The sequence below is a fragment of the Phyllobates terribilis genome, unplaced genomic scaffold (genome assembly GCF_046119375.1).
Source record: "Phyllobates terribilis strain yellow unplaced genomic scaffold, ASM4611937v1 Scaffold_1__5_contigs__length_1240528914, whole genome shotgun sequence".
NCBI lineage: Eukaryota > Metazoa > Chordata > Amphibia > Anura > Dendrobatidae > Phyllobates > Phyllobates terribilis.
Genome location: NW_027362761.1, coordinates 754,173,476 through 754,195,430, shown reverse-complemented (window position 1 = coordinate 754,195,430; position 21,955 = coordinate 754,173,476). Strand labels below are relative to the sequence as shown.

Below are 21,955 nucleotides of genomic sequence, written 5' to 3'. Positions count from 1 at the left end.
GTCACCAGCCTCAGAAATCGCAGGTTAACAGCAGCTCAGATTGAAGACCAGGTCAATGCCACATAGAGTTCTAGCAGCAGACACATCTCTACAACAACTGTTAAGAGGAGACTTTGTGCAGCAGGCCTTCATGGTAAAATAGCTGCTAGGAAACCACTGCTAAGGACAGGCAACAAGCAGAAGAGACTTGTTTGGGCTAAAGAACACAAGGAATGGACATTAGACCAGTGGAAATCTGTGCTTTGGTCTGATGAGTCCAGATTTGAGATCTTTGGTTCCAACCACAGTGTCTTTGTGCGACGCAGAAAAGGTGAACGGATGGACTCTACATGCCTGGTTCCCACCGTGAAGCATGGAGAAGGAGGTGTGATGGTGTGGGGGTGCTTTGCTGGTGACATTGTTTGGGATTTATTCAAAATTGAAGGCATACTGAACCAGCATGGCTACCACAGCATCTTGCAGCGGCATGCTATTCCATCCGGCTTGCGCTTAGTTGGACCATCATTTATTTTTCAACAGGACAATGACCCCAAACACACCTCCAGGCTGTAAGGGCTATTTGACCAAGAAGGAGAGTGATGGGGTGCTACGCCAGATGACCTGGCCTCCACAGTCACCAGGCCTGAACCCAATCGAGATGGTTTGGGGTGAGCTGGACCACAGAGTGAAGGCAAAAGGGCCAACAAGTGCTAAGCATCTCTGGGAACTCCTTCAAGATTGTTGGAAGACCATTTCCGGTGACTACCTCTTGAAGCTCATCAAGAGAATGCCAAGAGTGTGCAAAGCAGTCATCAAAGCAAAAGGTGGCTACTTTGAAGAACCTAGAATATAAAACATATTTTCAGTTGTTTCACACTTTTTTGTTAACTATATAATTCCACATGTGTTAATTCATAGTTTTGATGCCTTCAGTGTGAATGTACAATTTTCATAGTCAATAAAATACAGAAAAATCTTTAAATGAGGTGTGTCCAAACTTTTGGTCTGTACTGTATATTTTTTTTACTTATTAATTGAAGTGCTCATGATGAAACAGTTCTAATATTGTAACATTATGGTTCCCCTTTTTTGGGGGTAAGGACTGCTGTTTCTCATTCTATACCTACTCTCAATAGATATACCTATGTTGTTTCTATGATGTACATACATGATTATTGATATTTCAGTTTTTTGCTGTCTTTTTCACATACTTTGAAACTATTTTTGAAGACCCTGAGGAAAACCCGTGTGGGTTGAAACGTTGGGCAGAAATCTTCCTTTGAATTGGACTTTGCTGTATGTACATCAATAAAAGGACATACATAACCTTTGGATCTGAATGCTATTGTGTTTTTGAGTGCCAGAACCTTATGCTGATCTTTGTTAAATTTTTTGGTTCTTGGCACCTATTGTACATATAGTGAGCCCAGTCTTTCTATTTGGACAGTGTGTACTTTAATGACAAAAAAAATGAACTTTTTAGAATTTACCAAATGGCTGCAATGAAACAAAGAGTGAAAAATTTAAAGGGGTTTGAATACTTTCCGTACCCACTGTACATTTGAATATGGGAAGAAGAGAGCAGACTATTCTGGTTCTACGAGGGCCGATAGAAACTCTTTGGTGGATAGCTTGTTGTGCAGATCTGATCTAGGGGTACAGTGAGAACTACATTTTTTTATGAGATTTTTCCCTCACAAACCTCCCTAAACTCAGTAGTGTCCACATGGATTCCACTGACTGTAGTTAATGTTGGCATGCATGGAGTGTATGATTCTGTGAGCACCCAACCTGTCAGTGGCACTAGCACTACACTGAGCAATATCTTGCCTGCTCTTAAGATTAGTCTTCGCTAGTAGACAGCGATGACAACAATAAAAACTTCTAGTCTCACTCACAATCTGTATCTGAACAGATCATAGCGTAAGCTAAATCGGCCATATACAGACGTGCAGCGATTGCACCATGGATACAGTATATATATTTTTTTATTATCCAAAACACAAAAGTAACTAAACCTTAACCTAGTGCTAATTCCTCTTTTCTTTCATTTGCCATAGCTATTTCTAAACTTATTAACTCCCAAACTAGTGCTACTTAATATGTTGGACACTTGGAAAAAAAAATTTATTTAAAAAAAAAAAAAAACAACAAAAAAAAACCCCCACAGGGGAATGACACAGGGGATGGGAGGAATGATAGGGAGACTGGTGACACTAGGAGATATGGGGTAGCGTTTTAGACTTTATTTCAGCAGCTCAGCTTCGTTCTACACACACTCACTGACAGAATGATGAGAATGTGAGCTGTGCTTCTGTTTCAACACCTCCCGGAGCACAGATTGACCAAAACACAGCGATCTCAGAGTGGGGAAAAATCACTGTAAATAGTCCTCACACTGCTAGCCATAGCTAGCCACTGTAACCTTGTGCTTACAAACAAACTGACAGTTAAAGTTCATGTCGGATATATCCGTCATAACACAGGGACTGACACTTTCTTATGACAGATATATATGTCATTCGGTATTGGTTAAATGTTGCTTTCATTCGCTATATTAGGATTTCACTTTCACATTCAGGGAAAATCGCACTATATCTAGTTTGGGATAGTCCCATAAATAGGAGGCTAAATGAACTGCAGTTAATTTAAATTTTCGCTTAATAGGATGTATTTATTTTAAGAGGTTATAGGTGTTATACATCAACTGGAATACATAAAAAATGGCATTAATAAAAAAGAGCAGAGCGCAAACAACAAAAGAAATGCCTCATAGAACAGAACATGTGAACAAAAACAAATTTATCTCATGGAGCAAGTCCTGAAATGCCTAAAATGGCTTACTTCTGCCATCACAAATGCAATTATACAAAAAGAAAAAGAAAATAAAAAAAGATCTTCAACTTGAAGTATGGTGCATCCCAAAGGAATCTCGTATTTCGGTTATCCCTCTTGTTGCTGAATAAAAGGGTTAGGAATGGCCTCCATGCCATCCTGTGGGCAGATAAGAACCACAGATGTCCCTCTGCAAACCACAAGTCCAAGCTGTCGTGTGTCTTCCGTTAACTTGTACTGATCATCTGGATCTGAGGAGGTAACAAAAAAAAAAAAAAAAAAGTATATTAAAACGTCATTTTTCCTGATGTTTCCTTAGTACCTAAGTATATTGCACCTTTCACAGAGATTGTCACCATTCACACCAGTTCCTGTCCACTTATGGGCTGTGATGTGTTTGGCATAATAAACAAGTTGTTTTTTTTAAACTACCACCTGTTTTGGAAGCTGTCCATCTCTGTGACAATTGCTGTGTCATGTGTGTGCAGCAGCCAGTCAGAGGCTGCTAATCGTCAGCAGACCATCAATAGCCTGTGAGAGTGAACGGGTCTCTGATTAAATAAATAGTAAAGGCTGCAACATTTTAGTGGCCACTATTGGCTGGAACAACGCCACTGTGGGAGGCAAGCATGCACTGTTCTTTACTAAGGCTGTGTGCCCACTATGTGTTTTCTAAGCGTCTCCGCAGCAGCAATTCCGCCGCAGAAACGCTTAAAAAACGCTTGGTAGAAGGTCTGCCATGTTCCCCAATGATAATCCGCATGTGCTGTGCACATGCTGCGGAAATTTCCGCCACGGATTATCATTCCGGAAAAAAACGCAGCACTACCAATTATTTTGCGTAATTGCGGCTTTTTCGCCGCCATTGACTTGCATTGAATCGCTTAATATCTGCATGACTACATCTGCACATGCGGATATTAAGCGATTCAATGTGCAGATGGTACCCGGGTCTGGAGAAGATGAGACTCTCCTCCAGACCCGGGTACCATAGAACCTGTAAAAAAAAAAAGAATTTAAAATAAAAAAATACATTATACTCACCTTCTGATGGCCCCCGGTCTCCATAGTGATGCGTTTTGGCTTCCCGGCGGCTTGCGATTGTCTAAAAGGACCTTCCATGACGTCATCTAGTCATGTTACCTGTGACATGACTAAATGACGTCATGGAAAGTCCTTTTAGACCACCGCGAGCCGCCCAACACACCGGACGCACCGGAGGAGACCGGGGGCCATCGGAAGGTGAGTATAAGGTTTATTTATTTTTTTACCATTCTTTAACTATAACTTGGTCAAACTATATAAATCCATACCAGCTGCATGGATTTATATAGTGTGACCAAGTTGTCAAGCACTTTCCAAGTGATGCTAAAATAGCTTGTCAACCCGCATGCGGAAATGCATGTGAAGAACGCTTCACTTACGCTTCTACCTGGCAGGAAAAACGCATATACAATCCGCATGTACAATCCGCATGTACAATCCGCATGTACAATCCGCATGCGTTTTTTCTGCCAGGGAGATGCAGAAACGCTCAGGAAAAATCCGGAGCATTTCTGAATCTTGGGCACATAGCCTCAAAGAGGTTTAACTGAACAACCTCTGCTTAATCACTTCAGGTCCTAATTTAAAGGGGTTGTCTGGCCTCTGGCTACAAGTATGCAAATACTCACATTGCACGACCTGCGTACTGTGCGGATTCTCTGGTGCAGGCAGTCATGTGACTGCAAGTATGTAACTTGTATACTTTTGGCCACATTCCGACTAGATGGGTGCGGCCTCGCTCAATACAAGTGTATTGAGCGAGGCCGCACCCAGCTAGTCGGCACATGATCCCATATATGCAAATCACATGCTTTCAGTCATGTGCCCACCACTGCCGGAGAATCCACACAGCGAACAGTGTGAGCGATGTGAGGATTCACAAGTCTGCAGTCACATATAGTGACTGCAGACTTGAAGCCAGAGGCCGGGCAACCCCTTTAAATCAGGCCCTGATTAAGCAGAGGTTGTCCAGTTGTTGACAGCTCCTTCAACAATAGCTCACACTTTTACAGGTCCCATCTACTGTAACTATAGTGGTAATAAGAAGTTATTAACCCCTTCCCGACCTTGGACGTATGGATATGTCCTAGCTTTAATGAGTCATCGTGACCGAGCGCATGGTGATCGCATTAAGGTGCCTGCTGAATATTACAGTAGGCCACCGGGACTGGTTTCACGGGGGGGTTGGGCTGTTCAATTGCCTGAAACACTGATGTCCAGTCTATTATTGGTGCTGTAACAGCACCGATCATAAGCTGTTGCTAGGTAATGCCAGCGTCACCAGCCCCAGCACTGATTGGTGCAATCGGATAATGATGTTAATCAGTGTGCAGAGACTCTGTGACCGCCCTGCACTTCCTCATTCCAACTCGGGGATGTTGCAGAGCAGTCATTGTGTCGTTCTGTCGCGCTGTGTTGGGCCTTGTGGTGCCACAGACTTTTTCAAGCCAGTGCCATCACTTCTGCTGGTGCTGCAGCTGTTCCTGTAAGAAGACGTTCGTGATCTTTTCTTGACCTGTTCCCTGATTTTTCCTAATCCACCCCGATCATCCACCCCCCTTTCCCTAACCACTCCCCCCCCCCCCCTTCTGCCGCTAAGAGCTGATAAATAGCTTGATTTTTGGCAGTTTTTTTTTTCTTGTTCCGGCATCTTGCAGCCGCCAAGTGCTGATCTGTGACGCAGACCACTGATCAGCATCTGTGCATGCTTTTGGTCAGGACTTTTTTTTTTCCATCCCCCTTTTTACACCACATCTGTGGGTGTGTGCGCCCAAAGCTGCTGAACGCTGGTCAGTGACGAACATCACTGATCAGCAAATGTATATGGTTCCCATGTGCCGGTATTAACTCCTGTGCATGCGCCTTATGAGATGGCAGATGGTGTCCTAGGGATCTTTCCCCAGATCTGGATCACGGAACAAGTGAGCTCCTGGGCAGTTTGTGGTACTAATTGGAGGTCGATAAATGAACCTCAAGGTCAATAAATGTTCTCAATTGGATTCCGGTCTTGGGAACATGCCTTAGCCGTTCAGGAACTGCCGGCACACTCAAGCCATTTTAAGCCAGGCATTGTCCTGATAGTGGCTTAGAGGATTTCATCCTGCCAGTCAGAGTACCGTTGGCCATCACATGGAAGTTTGTGCTACTCCTCTGACCATTCTGATCCACCACCAAACCTGTCATGCTGGATGATATCTCAGCCAACATAATGTTCAATAAGGAATCTCCATGATGTCCACATTTGTGAACTTCCTGTTATCTGTGATAAGAGGGCAGAAATGATGGATTTTTCAATTCTGGTGTTCTCTGACAGAAATCCCAAATTCAAAATGTTGAACCCTCAGGCCATCCTCATGGAGACAGTTTCTGACAGATAGTCAGAAACATGCACACTAGTAGCCCGCGGGAGGTTATTTTGTGAGACTCTGGTCTGGATGTGCTCCTCCATAGTCAAAAAAGCAGGTCCTGATGTTGAGTGGATGACCTTCTACAACCCTGTCTCTTCTCTTGTAATGGCCTGTGTGCTGATATCTGCTCCATGCTCTTGAGACTGTGCTGAGACACAGCAAACCTTCTTGAGGCTACACCTATGGATGTAGTACAATGGAGGAGCTGGACTTCCTGTGCAACCTGAATAGGCTGCAGGTACAGCCTCATGCTACCAGTAGTGACAGGGACACAAGCAAAATGCAAATTAGAGAATCAGTCAGGAATGATATGGAGAGAATAATTGTCTGCGCCACCACCTGCAAAACCATTCACTTTTTGCATGCTGTCTTGCTTTTGCATCATTAGTGCGCCTGTCATCCCTTTCATTTTCTTTCAAAACTGTTTATGCTTCCTAATTGGACCGATTAATATCCCTACAATTTAACTGATTTGTAGTTATACTGTGATGTGCAAATGTTACCTTAATATTTTTTTTTTTAAGCAGTCTAGTTTGGGCACAGGTTTGTCTCTTCTTTGCCAAATGGCACAAGAAATATAGGGGCAGATTCGACAAAGCTTTTACGCCAGAAAACTGGCGCAAATTTGAAAAGTCACAGTTTTTGGCCCATCCATCAATTTCGGCTTAAGTGCCAGTATTACCGGAAAAATATAAAATATGCTACGGGTCTCATAAGCAAATTAAAAAAAAAAAAATTAAATAAAAATCTGAATTGATTTTCCACCATTTACAAGAAAAATAAACTTAATATAGTTATCACAATAATGAACTGGGTAATCATGTTGTCAGGTCATTTTTACTACACAATAAACAGTAAAACCAAAACACAAATGATGGTGGAATCACTTCTTTTTCACCAATATCACTAATATACACACAGTACAGACCAAAAGTTTAGACACACCTTCTGATTTAAATATTTTTTCTATATTTTCAAGACTATGAAAATTGTACATTCACACTGAAGGCATCAAAACTATTAATTAACACATGTGGAATTATATACTTAACAAAAAAGCTCATCAAAAGAATGCCAAGAGTGTGCAAAGCAGTCATCAAAGCAAAAGGTGGCTACTTTGAAGAACCTAGAATATAAGACATATTTTCAGTTGTTTCACACTTTTTTGTTAACTATATAATTCCACATGTGTTAATTCATAGTTTTGATGCCTTCAATGTGAATGTACATAGTCATGAAAATACAGAAAAATCTTTAAATGAGAAGGTGTGTCCAAACTTTTGGTCTGTACTATATATTATATATATATATATATATTTTTTTTTTATACATGAAACAACAGAAGAGCAACCATGGGTAAAACTTTTTTTTTTAATAAAGTTGCATGGTGATGTGGGGGGGAACAAATGAACAGTTCAAATTTACCTCTCATATATTCTATAGTTCCATCCAATACAAGATTTAACAGAGGATCAAACCCTTTCAAGACTCCACTGGCTGTAAAAATAAAAAATTTCATGATTAGAGTAGAAATCACATCAGATGAACAAACTTGCATGAGGTAGTATCTCTGTTTCAAATTGGAAACTGTGCATTGTGTACAGAGTCCAAGATACACAGATAACAGCAATTCTGCCTTATTTTTTTTTCACATTTACCATATGAGATAAAGAAGCTGGAAATGTTATTACTTCAAAATGTATTTTTAGGCATAATATCATTATGTCATAATAAACCTAGTGGACCTAAACATATAACCATTCTGTATAAATCATGTTTCTCTTGTAACCCCTTTCCGCAATAGGAAATAAATTCATCCGTATTCATGGAGGGGTTCAGGAGCGGAGCTTCCTCTACATGTAGCTGATGCCAGCAATATTACATAGCCAACATCTGTCACTAACTGTTAACCATTTAAACACAGCTGTCAATCACTGGAAATGGGATTTAACTGGAACTCACAGTGGCCTCCAGCGACACAATTTAGTAGGATCAATGGGTTATAATCGTTCTTAGGTGCCTAATGAAGCTTTCCATTAATATCATTACAGTATACAGGCTGAGTTCCATAGGAGACTGAAATTTTCACAGTATACTGCAATACTGTGGCACTGCAGTATATAGTAGAAACAATCAAATGATCGTAGGTTCAAGTCCCCTAAGAAAATGAATAATGTAGGAAGATTTTAAAAAAAAAAGGAAAAGAAAAAAAAGTTTTAAAATATACGTTTTTTTTAAATATAAAAATTTTAAATCATCCTTTTTTGCCCCGTTAAAAAGGATAAAAATAAAAACATATTTGGCATCGCTGTGTTCGTAAAAGTCTCATCAAAATATGGATTTGACACTTGCCGCAATTCTGATGTTTAGATTTTTTTCTTATAAAGTAGTTTACCGATTGGGTTAATTAATTTTAATAGTTTAAAAGGATGCCTGCGCACAAGATCACTGCTGGAAAAAACATAGCCGAGAGAAAAAAAAAAGTGTGCCTTGCCTAATAGGTGATTTGCATATGTACGGGATCCGGACAAGAAGACTGCATGTCACAGGGCACTGAGACATGCAAGGGAGGGGACATTGTAATTAGCAAAGAGGGCGGGATTTCTTCCCGCCCCCCGGCCTGCAAGAATGAGAAAACGGACTGAATAAAAACACATTTCAAGCAACCAGATCACTAATATGAGGCATACAGGTAGGTATAGCTTTACATTTCTATCACCTGTATGTCCATAGTAGAGGTCTGATATCGCCCAGGGGGTGACAGATTCCCTTTAAACCTTTACAAATGCAGCGATACCTTGTGGGTTTTTGTTTTTTTTTCTTTCTTTCTTTTTAAAACGGAGTAAAAAGGGGGTGATTGCAGGTTCAAGTCCCCTAAGAAGAATACAGTAAAAAATATAAAATTTCCAATCGTCGGATTGCTTGTAATGTACACAGCAATACCACAGTACTGCTGTGTATAGTAAAAATCACACTCTCCTATGAATGTCAGCCACAGGTCATGATGGGCATGAAGGTTCAGTAGAACCCCGGCCATCATGACAACCAGTCACGACCTGCATACACAATTAGCAACGATTATCTCTGTAAACTGTATTATTAAGATATGCAGATAATACCTTCTCTACCGCCCTGGAATTTCACTCGAATTGTCTTGTCAATGTACTTAGAGAGGTCAAGGATACTTTCCTTTTTCTTCTTTTCCTTATCCTTATAAAGAAACAAAAGAATATTAGAATATGAAAAGAAACATGAAAATTAATACAGACATTGTGGTGATAAAGAACTTCAAGTTATGTGACTTCATGAGGCTGGTCGGTTGGAAGATGCCTATCCAATTACATAATGTATATCAGCTATTAACCCTTTTCTGACACGACATACAGCGGGTGAAATACACTGCTCAAAAAAAATAAAGGAAACACTCAAATAACACATCCTAGATCTGAATGAATGAAATATTCTCATTGAATACTTTGTTCTGTACAGAGTTGAATGTGCTGACAACAGCTGTGTGGCCCTCCAAAGAAATGCCACCCCACACCATTACTGACCCACGGTCATGCTGAAGGATGTTGCAGGCAGCAGATCGCTCTCCACGGCGTCTCCAGACTATCACGTCTGTCACATGTGCTCAGTGTGAACCTGCTTTCATCTGTGAAGAGCACAGGGCGCCAGTGGCGACTTTGCCAATCCTGGTGTTCTGTGGCAAATGCCAAGCGTCCTGCACGGTGTTGGGCTGTGAGCACAACCCCCATCAGTGGACGTCGGGCCCTCATACCACCCTCATGGAGTTGGTTTCTAACCGTTTGTGCAGACACATGCACATTTGTGGCCTGCTGGAGGTCATTTTGCAGGGCTCAGGCAGTACTCCTCATGTTTCTCCTTGCACAAAGGCGGAGGTAGAGGTCCTGCTGCTGGGTTGTTGCCCTCCTACGGCCCCCTCCACGTCTCCTGGTGTACTGGCCTGTCTCTTGGTAGCGCCTCCAGCCTCTGGACACTACGCTGACAGACACAGCAAACCTTCTTGCCACAGCTCGCATTGATGTGCCATCCTGGATGAGCTGCACTACCTGAGCAACTTCTGTGGGTTGTAGAGTCCGTCTCATGCTACCACGAGTGTGAAAGCACAACCAACATTCAAAAGTGACCAAAACATCAGCCAGAAAGCATTGGTACGGAGATGTGGTCTGTGGTCCCCACCTGCAGAACCACTCCTTTATTGGGGGTGTCTTTATAATTGCCAATAATTTCCATCTATTGTCTATTCCATTTGCACAACAGCATGTGAAATTGATTGTCAATCAGTGTTGCTTCCTAAGTGGACAGTTTGATTTCACAGACGTTTGATTCACTTGGAGTTATATTCTGTTGTTTAAGTGTTCCCTTTATTTTTTTGAGGAGTGTAAGTATAGAACGTGTCAATTTTTTAAGTACCGGTAAATAGATTTCTAAAGACACTATTGGCGAACATGGGACAAAATTTCAAAAAACATCACAGAAAAAAGTTAAAGCCTTACCAACACCAGCTCAGATTATCAATGCACTAGCAGGATGCAGCAGACCCCCATGATAAAGGCGGGGGCAGCACATGCGCAAAATATTGATGCAAACAGCCAATCACTGACCTACCAATTCATGGAGGGCGTGGCTGTGTAGTATTAGTCTATGTGCCCACGATGCAGATTTTAAGCAGAAATTTCCTGAGCATTTTTTCCTCTCCCTGACAGAAAAAACGCATGTGGATTTTACATGTGTTTTTTCTGCCAGGGAGAAGCGTTTTTTCAGTGTTTTTACATGCGTTTATGCATGCGTTTTTTCAAGCACTTTTCCAAGCGATTTTGAGCATCACTTGGAAAAAGGCTTGTCAACTTGGTCACAAAATATAAATCCAAGCAACTGGCATGGATTTATATTGTGTGACCGAGATTTCTGCTTAAAATACTGCACCTATAGTAAAAGAAAAAAAAAAATTCATAGTCACCTCTCCGACGGCCCCCGGTCTGCTCCCGGCCGCGTCCTCTCTCCTCGGCGTCCTGGCAGGACCTGTGTTGACATCATTTAGTCAGCGGTCGCGTGACCATCAGTTGACTAAATGATGTCACTGCAGGTCCTGGCAGTACACCGCGAGACACCGAGGAGAGAGGACGCGGCCGGGAGGAGACCAGGGGCCGCTGGAGAGGTGAATACGAATATTTTTTTTTTTTACTTTATAATTCTTTTTTAACTTGCAGGTACCATGGTACCCGGGTTGGATGAGAGTCTCCTCTTCTCCAGACCCGGGTACCATCCGCGCATTGAACCGCATAACATCCGCATGTATACATGCGGATGTTATGCGGTTCAATGCAAGTCAATGGAAGCGATTTTGCAGCGAAATTGCACATTACATGGTTGTGCTGCGGATTTTTCCGCAATGATAATCCGCAGCGGAAAATTCCGCAGCATGTGCACAGCACATGCAGATTATCATTGGGAAGCATGGCAGACCTACTAACAAGCGTTTTTAATGCGCTTCCGCGGTGGAAACACCACCGCAGAGACGTATTAAATCCGCATCGTGGGCACACAGCTTTATACCTGCACACAGATGGGGCTTGCATAGGACGCCAGTCAAACAGATACGTGTGATGCACAGTGTCTGGCTTACAGCCCATTGCTGACGCCCACTTTATTAAATCAGGCAGGCTTGTCCAGCACTATATAAGTACACCCCACAAAGACAGACGCCCCAATCCACCCAGCCAACACTAAAGGGCCTGGCTGCATTGGTAATCTGACCTGGTGTTGGTAAGGCTTTATCTTTTTCTGTGATATAAAGACACTATTGACATAAAATTCTGACCAGATGTCATTAACAACCCATCCAATCCACACAGCCAAAGAAATCAAACCATATATGTCCATATGCTGTTTGTCAGCATACGGCACTGGCAAACTTCATATGATTGAAAGAAGAATGAATGGACAAAAGTACCGAGACATTCTTGATAAGTCTGCTGCCATCTACCAGGAAGAGGATGAAACAAGAGGAGGACATTTCAGCAAGACAATGATCCCAAACACACAGCCAAGGAAACTCTCAATTGGTTTCAGAGAAAGAAAATTAAGCTGCTAGAATGGCCCAGCCAATCACCTGACCTGAATCCAATAGGAAATTTATTGAAGGAAGGAACTAAAGCTCAGTTCATTGAAGGAGCCCAAGGAACCTTCAGGATTTGAAGAGTGTGTGGAAGAATGGGCCAAAATCACACCTGAGCAATGCATGCAACTAGTTTCTCCATACAGGAGGAGTCTTGAAGCTGTCATCACCAACAAAGGCTTTTGTACGAAGTATTGTATAAATTTCAGCACGCACGTTCAATACTTTTTCCCTGTGTCATTTCTCATTATTCCACAACTTCATTTATGGACATCTATGATTTGATTTATTTGCCTGTGTGGATTGGATGGGTTGCTACCAACATCTGGTGAGAATTTCATGTCAATAGCACCTTTAGAAATATATTTACTTAGAAAATTGATGATGTGTTCAATACTTATTTCACCCGCTGTAAACGGATGTCACATGTCGGATCAAGTCACGAGCAGCTGTTTTACACAACAGACCAAACAAAATTTGGAAGTCTTCAGTGGAAAATGGTACCATCATGTCGTATATTTGAATGCGACATGATGGCACCATTTGTGAATACATAACAGACACCCGCTTGTAACCTTCCTCTGGCAAACAGCTGTTGTGAACGTTGCAAGTGGGTGTCTACTGTATAACACAGTTGCTCCTGAGCCGACCCGACATGGGACACACGTATGTATGTCAGAAAGGGGTTAATAGTGGATATAGACTATGTAATGGATCTATATAAGCAAGTAAAATAAGAGGGTTAAATTACAGGAAACGTTACTGTTCTCCAAACACTGCCCAATGTCACTAGCATCAGGATTGCAGCTATTATCTCCAGAAATGTGGTCATAAAAAGGTGGCGAGTCAGAAGAAGCCCCCCACCTCCTCGCTCACAGTAAAATACAACAGGGCAGTTGTTATAGGGTTATTCCAGAAAAAAACAAGTTATCCATTGGGATTTTTGCTTCATTTATGGTTGACGGGACTGCCTATTATAATGCTCAGGTATATCTGGCAATGACATAGACAAAAGATGGTGCAGAAACTGAGCATGTGCACCTCCAGTCCATTCTAGACTGGGCTGAAGAGTCCTGATCTTGGGTATGGTGACAGTCCCTGCAACCCGTCCCACACCTATCGGCAAGTTATCCTCTATTTTATACATTGGAGATAGCCTAAAGGTTATTTTTAAAAAAATCAAGTTATGTTCACACGTTGCATTTTTGTTGCGTTTTTCTCTTTGCAGAAAAGAAGCTGCTTACAAAAAGCAGATCTTGTTGCATTTTTATTGTCTCTTTTGCGTTTAGTGTCGCCCCAAAAAACATGATGCAAGGTCCTTAAGTTTTTGCACCAAAATCTCGGCAAAACCTGATACCTGCATCTTTTGTACTTAGTGTTTTCTATGGGTGAAAAAATGCTGAAAGCGACGTTTGAAAAACTAAAAAGTTTTCCAAATTAGTCAGAAAAAAAACAATGTGGGTGCATGAGATTTCTGAAATCTCATAGCTTTTGCTGGTACTGTAAAACGCAGCTTAAAATTTGCATTTAAAAAAAAAACGCAGCAAAAACGCAACATGTGAACACAGTCTTAAGGCTACGTTCCCACGATCAGCATTTGATGTTGCAAATTTTCTGCACTTATTAGTAAAATAGGTTACTTGCATTTTTTTTTAAAATAAGCAATGTAAACTCACCAAAAACTCATCGTGGGAATGTACCCTTAGGCTGTGTGCCCACGATGCGTTTTTTAAGCGTCTAAGCAGAGGCAAAAACGCTGCAGAAACGCTTAAAAAAAGCTTGGTAGAAGGCCTGCCATGTTCCCCAATGATAATTCGCATGTGCTGTGCACATGCTGCGGAAATTTCCACTGCGGATTATCATTGCGGAAAAAGACGCAGCACTACCAATTATTTTGCAGAAGTGATGCGTTTTCGCCGTCATTGACTTGCATCGGAACGCATGGAATCCGCATCACTAGATAAGGACATGCGGAATGCACGCGTTCAATGTGCGGATGGTACCCAGGTCTAGAGGAGAGGAGACTCTCCTCCGGCCCCGGGTACCACAGAAACTGTGGAAAAAAGAATTAAATATAAAATAAACATTATATTTACCTTCTGACGGACCGAACTGCACTCGTCCTTTCATGCCGGCAGCTAGCGATGGACTGAAGGACCTGTGCTGACGTCATAGTCATGTGACGGGTCACGCGATGCTGACATCGGCAGGTCCTTCAGTGTACAGCTGCCGGCAGCCAGGACGGAGGGAATCAAGACTCCGGGGGCCATCAGAAGGTAAGTATAGATTTATTTTTTAACATTCTTTCGGTCACAGTATATAAATCCATGTCGGTTGCATGGATTTATATAGTGTGACCAAGTTGACAAGCACTTTCCAAGTGATGCTACAATCGCTTGACAACCCGCATGCGGAAATGCATGTGAAGAACGCTTCACATCCGCATGTCCCTGGCAGGAAAACGCATGTACAATCCGCGTGTACAATCTGCATGCGTTTTTTCTGCCAGGGAGATGCAGAAACGCTCAGGAAAAAATCTTGAGCATTTCTGCATCGTGAACACATAGCCTTAAAGGGGTTAAAAGTCTTCCTTAAAGCATCACACCAGAGTTTCTTTTTTACTTCAGCTCTGGAGTGGTGCCACTAATGTAAGATTAGTATGCCAGTTGTTATCTTCTGCTCGTCCCGGCACCACTCTGATTCCAATCCGCCATCTTGATACCACAACTTCTGACTGACCAAAGATAGACATAATGGTCACATGGTCTCAGTGTTAGTCTATGACAGCCTCGTTCTGGCTCTCATAGACTTACATTGAATTGTGATTTCCGGCTCACCCAGCAAAACACTGGAGTAGTGTTGAGCGAGTATGTTCTATTAACCCTTTCGCCGAGTATGCTCGGGCCGAGCTCCGAGCACACTCGGAACAGAACATACTCGCTCAACACTACACTGGAGCAATCCGACAGGTCACAAACAAAATGGCAGCTGGTGAGTATGAGACTCGGGGCAGGCAACTTATACTAATGGCACTCCAGTGGCAAAATAAAAAACAAACAAAAAAAACCACTGGAATGGGGCTTTAACCCCTTTAAAGCCCAAGACGTACTAATACATATCTGCGCCCTGGGCTTTAAGAGCCTGATACGTATTAGTACGTCTTTGCGATCGCGCCCGCACACAGGCTGTGCGGGCGCGATCACCGCCGGGTGTCAGCTGATTGTCACAGCTGACACCCGATGCTATGTGCTGGGAGCGGTCCCGCACCGCTCCCGGCACATTAATCCCCGCAATGCTGCGATCGAAGTCGATCGCAGCATTCCGGTGGCAAGAGGAGGTGATCGGGATACTCACCTCTCCTGCAGGCGTCCAACGCTGTCTGCCGCGGCTTCCAGGATGTCGTCATGACGACATCCGGGTCACCAGGAAGATATTTTGGTCATGCGCAGTGCATGACCAAAGTATCTTCTGCATCTGCAGCGCAGACAGCCCGTATAACACGGTGATGGTGCTCCATCCCTATGCTATACAGCCGATCAGAATAAAAAAAGTGAAAGTCCCATAGTGGGACAAAGAATAAAAGTTAAAAAAAAGTGTCAGAAAGTGAAAAAAAAATAAATTGTAAAAATATATAAAAAATAAAATAAAAAAGAATCCACCTAAAATAAAAATATAATGTACCCATCAATAAATATTATGAAAAAAAACCACAAAAAACAATAAAAGTACACATATTTGGTATCGCCGAGTCCGGAATGACCCGACCTATAAAACTGTCCCACTAGTTACCCCTTCAGTGAACACGGTAAAAAAAATAAATAAAAAATGAAGCAAAAAACAATGCTTTATCATCATACAGCCAAACAAAAAATGGAATAACACGCGATCAAAAAGACGAATATGAATAAAAAAATAAAGTTATAGCTCTCAGAATAAAGCGATGCAAAAAAATAATTTTTTCTACAGAATAGCTTTTATTGTATAAAAGCGCCAAAACATAGAAAAACTATATAAATGTGATACCATTGTAAACGTACTGACCCGAAGAATAAAGCTGCCTTATCAATTTTACCACACGCGGAACAGCATTAAAAAAAAAAAAAATTTCTGAATTGTTGGTTTTTGTTTATTCTGCCTCCCAAAAATCGGAATAGAAAGCGATCAAAAAATGTCACGTGCATGAAAATGGCACCAATAAAAACATCAACTCATCCCGCAAAAAACAAGCCGTCACATGACTCTGTCGGCCAAAATATGGAAAAATTATAGCTCTCAAAATATGGCGATGCAAAAACTAGATTTTACAAAAAAATGCGTCTTTTAGTGTGTGACAGCTGTCAATCATAAAAACCCGATATGAATCTGGTATCGCTGTAATTGCACCGACCCGAAGAATAACGTCATCTAATCACTTATACCGCACGAGGAAAAGTGTAAAAAATAAACTGGGGCTAGGGATTGGGCTAGGATTTTTTTCAAAAGTAAAAAAAAAAAAAAAAAAAAAAAAAAAAAGATGACGATATGGCGACCAGTGTTGAGCGTAAGTGCTCGCTACTTGAGTTTGCATCGGGTGGCTCGGGTATGCACTGAGTATCGCGGGTGCTCGAGTCTCCGCCCCATATGCTTTGCGGCCAAATAAACCTTGCGGGGGTTGCCTGCCATGCACGAGCGATCCTCGCATGTTTTTTTTGGGTGTCTAACAACCGTGAAACATGCGGGCGGGGACTTGAGCATGTCACTCGAGCACCCGTGATACATGGTGCATACCTGAGTACCCGATGCAAACTCAAGTAGCGAGCACTTGCGCTCAAGACTAATGACAACTTATTCAATATGATGACCTAATGTTATCAAATTCTGTGTCGTACCTCTGGGCTCAAAATGTTCACTATACCCCTTAATAAAATCCTTGAGGGCTGTAGTTTCCAAAATGGGGTCACTTGTGGGGGGGTTCCACTATTTAGGCACATCAGGGGCTCTCCAAACGCAACATGGCGTCCGCTCTCAATTCCAGACAATTTTGCGTTCAAAAAGTCACACAGTGCTCCTTCCCTTCTGAACTCTGCCGTGTGCCCAAACGCTGTATTTTCCCCACATATGGGGTATCTGCGTACTCAGGAGAAATTGCACAAAAGTTTTTGGGGTCCATTTTCTCCTCTTACCCTTGTGAAAATAAAAAAAATGGGGCTAAAACATCATTTTTGTGGAAAAAGTTAGATTTTTTTATTTTCCGGCTCCATGTTATAAACTTCTGTAAAGAACTTGGGGGTTCAGAGTGCTCACCACACATCTAGATGTGTGGTGAACACCTTGAACCCCCAGGTGCTTCACAGAAGTTTATAACATTGAGCCGTAAAAATAAAATTTTCACATTTTTCCCACAAAAATGTTTTTCAACCCCCAATTTTGCATTTTCATGAGGGTAACAGGAGAAATTGCACCATGCAGTTTGTTGTGCAATTTCTCCTGAGTAAACAGATACCCTATATGTGGGGAAAATACAGTGTTTGGGTGCACGGCAGGGTTCGGAAGGGAAGGAGCGCCATTTGACTTTTTGAATGTAAAATTTGCTTGAATAATTAGACGCCATGTTGCGTTTGGGGAGCCCCTGATGTGCCTAAACAGTGGAAACCCCGCACAAGTGATACCATTTTGGAAACTAGACCCCTCAGGGAACTTATCTACTGCATGGTGCAATTTCTCCTGTTACCCTCATGAAAATGCAAAATTGGGGGCTGAAAAACATTTTTGTGGGAAAAATGTGAAAATTTTATTTTTTCGGCTCAATGTTATAAACTTCTGTGAAGCACCTGGGGGTTCAAGGTGCTCACCACACATCTAGATACAGTCATATGAAAAAGTTTGGGCACCCCTATTAATCTTAAGCTTAATGTTTTATAAAAATTGGTGTTTTTGCAACAGCTATTTCAGTTTGATATATGTAATAACTGTTGGACACAGTAATGTTTATGCCTTGAAATGAGGTTTATTGTACTAACAGAAAATGTGCAATCTGCATTTAAACAAAATTTGACAGGTGCATAAGTATGGGCACCCTTATCATTTTCTTGTTTTAAATACTCCTTCCTACTTTTTACTGACTTACTAAAGCACTTTTTTTGGTTTTGTAACCTCATTGAGCTTTGAACTTCATAGCCAGGTGTATGCAATCATGAGAAAAGCTACTTAAAGTGGCCACTTGCAAGTTGTTCTCCTGTTTGAATCTCCTCTGAAGAGTGGCATCATGGGCTCCTCAAAACAACTGTCAAATGATCTGAAAACAAATATTATTCAACATAGTTGTTCAGGGGAAGGATACAAAAAGCTGTCTCAGAGATTTAACCTGTCAGTTTCCACTGTGAGGAACATAGTAAGGAAATGGAAGAACACAGGGACAGTTCTTGTTAAGGCCAGAAGTGGCAGGCCAAGAAAAACATCAGAAAGGCAGAGAAGAAAAATGGTGAGATCAGTCAAGGACAATCCTCAGACCACCTCCAGAGAGCTGTAGCATCAACTTGCTGCAGATGGTGTCACTGTGCATCGGTCAACTATACAACGCACTTTGCACAAGGAGAAGCTGTATGGGAGAGTGATGCGAAAGAAGCCGTTTCTGCAAGCACGCCACAAACCGAGTCGGCTGAGGTATGCAAAAGCACATTTGGAGAAGCCAATTTCTTTTTGGAAGAAGGTCCTGTGGACTGATGAAACTAAAAATTAAGTTGTTTGGTCATACAAAAAGGCGTTATGCATGGTGGCAAAAAAACACAGCATTCCAAGAAAAACACTTGCTACCCACAGTAAAATTTGGTGGAGGTTCCATCATGCTTTGGGGCTGTGTGGCCAATGCCGGCACCGGGAATCTTGTTAAAGTTGAGGGACGCATGGATTCCACTCAGTATCAGCAAATTCTTGACAATAGTGTGAAAGAATCAGTGACAAAGTTGAAGTTACGCAGGGGATGGATCTTTCAGCAAGACAATGATCCAAAACACCGCTCCAAATCTACTCAGGCATTCATGCAGAGGAACAATTACAATGTTATGGAATGGCCATCCCAGTCCCCAGACCTGAATATCATTGAACATCTGTGGGATCATTTGAAGAGGGCTGTCCATGCTCGGCGACCATCAAACTTAACTGAACTGGAATTGTTTTGTAAAGAGGAATGGTCAAAAATACCTTCATCCAGGATCCAGGAACTCATTAAAAGCTACAGGAAGCGACTAGAGGCAAAAGGAGGATCTACTAAATATTAATGTCACTTTTCTGGTGAGGGGCCCATACTTATGCACCTGTCAAATTTTGTTTGAATGCAGATTGCACATTTTCTGTTAGTACAATAAACCTCATTACAAGGCAGAAACATTACTGTGTCCAACAGTTATTACATATATCAAACTGAAATAGCTTTTGCAAAAACACCAATTTTTATAAAACATTAAGCTTAAGATTAATAGGGGTGCCCAAACTTTTTCATATGACTAAGTTCCCTGAGGGGTCTAGTTTCCAAGATGGTGTCAATTGTGGGGGGTTTCCACTGTTTAGGCACATCAGGGGCTCCCCAAACGCAACATGGCGTCCGCTAATTATTCAAGCAAATTTTACAATCAAAGTCAAATGGCGCTCCTTCTCTTCCGAGCCCTGCCGTGCGCCAAAACAGTGTTTTTTTCCCCACATATGGGGTATCTGCGTGCTCAGGGGAAATTGCACAACAAATTTTTGGGTCCATTTTTTTTCCTGTTACCCCTGCGAAAATAAAAAAAATTGGGTCTAAAGTAACATTTTTTGTGAAAAAAGTTAAATCTTAATTTTATTCTTCCACATTCCAAAAATTCCTGGAAGCACCTGAAGGGTTAATAAAGTTCTTGAATGTGGTTTTGAGCACCTTGAGGGGTGCAGTTTTTAGAATGGTGTCACTTTTGGGTATTTTCTGTCATAAAGACCCCTCAAAGTTTCTTCAAATGTGATGTGGTCCCTAAAAAATGGTTTTGTAAATTTTGTTGGAAAAATGAGAAATCGCTGGTCAACTTTTAACCCTTATAGCTCCCTAACAAAAAAAAATTGGGGTTCCAAAATTGTGCTGATGTAAAGTAGACATGTGGGAAATGTTATTTATTAACTCTTTTGTGTGACATATCTCTCTGATTTAAGGGCATGGAAATTCAAAGTTTGAAAATTGCTAAATTTTCAAAATGTTTGCCAAATTTCCATTTTTTCACAAATAAATGCAAGTGATATCGAAGAAATTTTACCACAATCATGAAGTACAATATGTCATGAAAAAACAGTCTCAGAATCAGGGGGATCCGTTGAAGCGTTCCAGAGTAATTACCTCATAAAGTGACAGTGGTCAGAATTGTAATAATTGGCCCGGTCATTAACGTGAAAACCACCTTGGGTTGAAAGGGGTTAACCTTAGTGGCCACGAATACAACTTAAAACTGACCTGAGATGTAAGTGAATAGCATCCCCTGACAAGTGAAAATGCAGCAGCTGTCAGCTGTACACTATAGCTGACACCCTGCTGCATCAGTCACCATCAGTGCTCGCACCGACCATGACCTTTTAACCCCTTAGATGCTGCTGTCAATAGTGACTACGGCATCTAGATGGTTAACAGAGTGTAGGGGCTTCATCTTTAACCCCATCGGCACCCTGACGTCATGATTGCGTGGTCCTGATGGTTGCCATGGAAATTCATGGCCAAATAACAGCCTTAGAGTCTGCCAGCTATAGTGGCCTGTACAGAAGTTAGAAACATTAGGTAATAAAAATACAATTTTTTCTTTCTGGTCATGCCACTTTGCATTAATTCATGTGCCACTAGCAGTGAGGGCTCATTAGACAGGCTGACTGCTGAGCTCCTAACACCCTCACCCCACCCTATCACGCAGTAGCTGGGCCACCCAACCTGGCACTATCTGTACCATAGCGCCTCCTCACTGACACCAAACCCAGCCGCCACGGCCGGGTATCAGAGCACTGCACCGCACATGGGCTCAGGACGAGCAGCGCCATGACAGCTATGAGCACTGACAGTAGAACCGCAGCGCCATACTAAATCAGCGCATTATTCCCCCTCAGACACTTTTCAAAACGTTTCCCACTCACCGCCATCTTTCCGCGCCTCTTTCCAGCCCGGCCCGGAAGCTTCCACTTTAACTGCTTCCCGGGGGGGTTCCCCTATCATTATCCCGATTCTAGTATCTCATTCCGTCCTCGTTTCTACGTCTCTAAACAAATATCTAATAAGACTTCGATTTAACATTGTGTTTAAATGTAGAATAAAGCAGCCATCATACTAACTATCCAAAACCTAACATTGCGTCAATCGAGCTCCCCCGTGTCTAGATTTTGGTACAGCCCGTTCATCGCCCGTATCAAACAGCAGAGGTAAAACTATGGCTTGACGGCCATTTTGGCGTAGCCTTTACCTCAGTACATATAGGTCTCCTTGTAAATGGCTGCACAGTTATTCTGAACTTGTGGGTGTGCGCATAGTCACCTAACTTCTTATGGAACTCACCTTAAAAAGTGCTAGAAAAAT

At 42.0% G+C, this 21,955-nt stretch overlaps 1 protein-coding gene across 1 annotated transcript; it reads right to left on the bottom strand.

Moving 5' to 3' along the window:
• Nucleotides 1–2,632: 2,632 nt before the first annotated feature.
• Nucleotides 2,633–21,610, bottom strand: LSM7 (LSM7 homolog, U6 small nuclear RNA and mRNA degradation associated). The gene is made up of 4 exons (XM_073655183.1): nucleotides 21,520–21,610; nucleotides 9,386–9,476; nucleotides 7,692–7,763; nucleotides 2,633–3,065 (listed from the first exon to the last, which is right to left on the bottom strand). Exons 1-4 carry the CDS (start codon nucleotides 21,523–21,525, stop codon nucleotides 2,923–2,925), a joined length of 312 nt encoding a protein of 103 aa, XP_073511284.1. The 5' UTR covers nucleotides 21,526–21,610; the 3' UTR covers nucleotides 2,633–2,922.
• Between the last annotated feature and the right edge of the window lie 345 nt (nucleotides 21,611–21,955).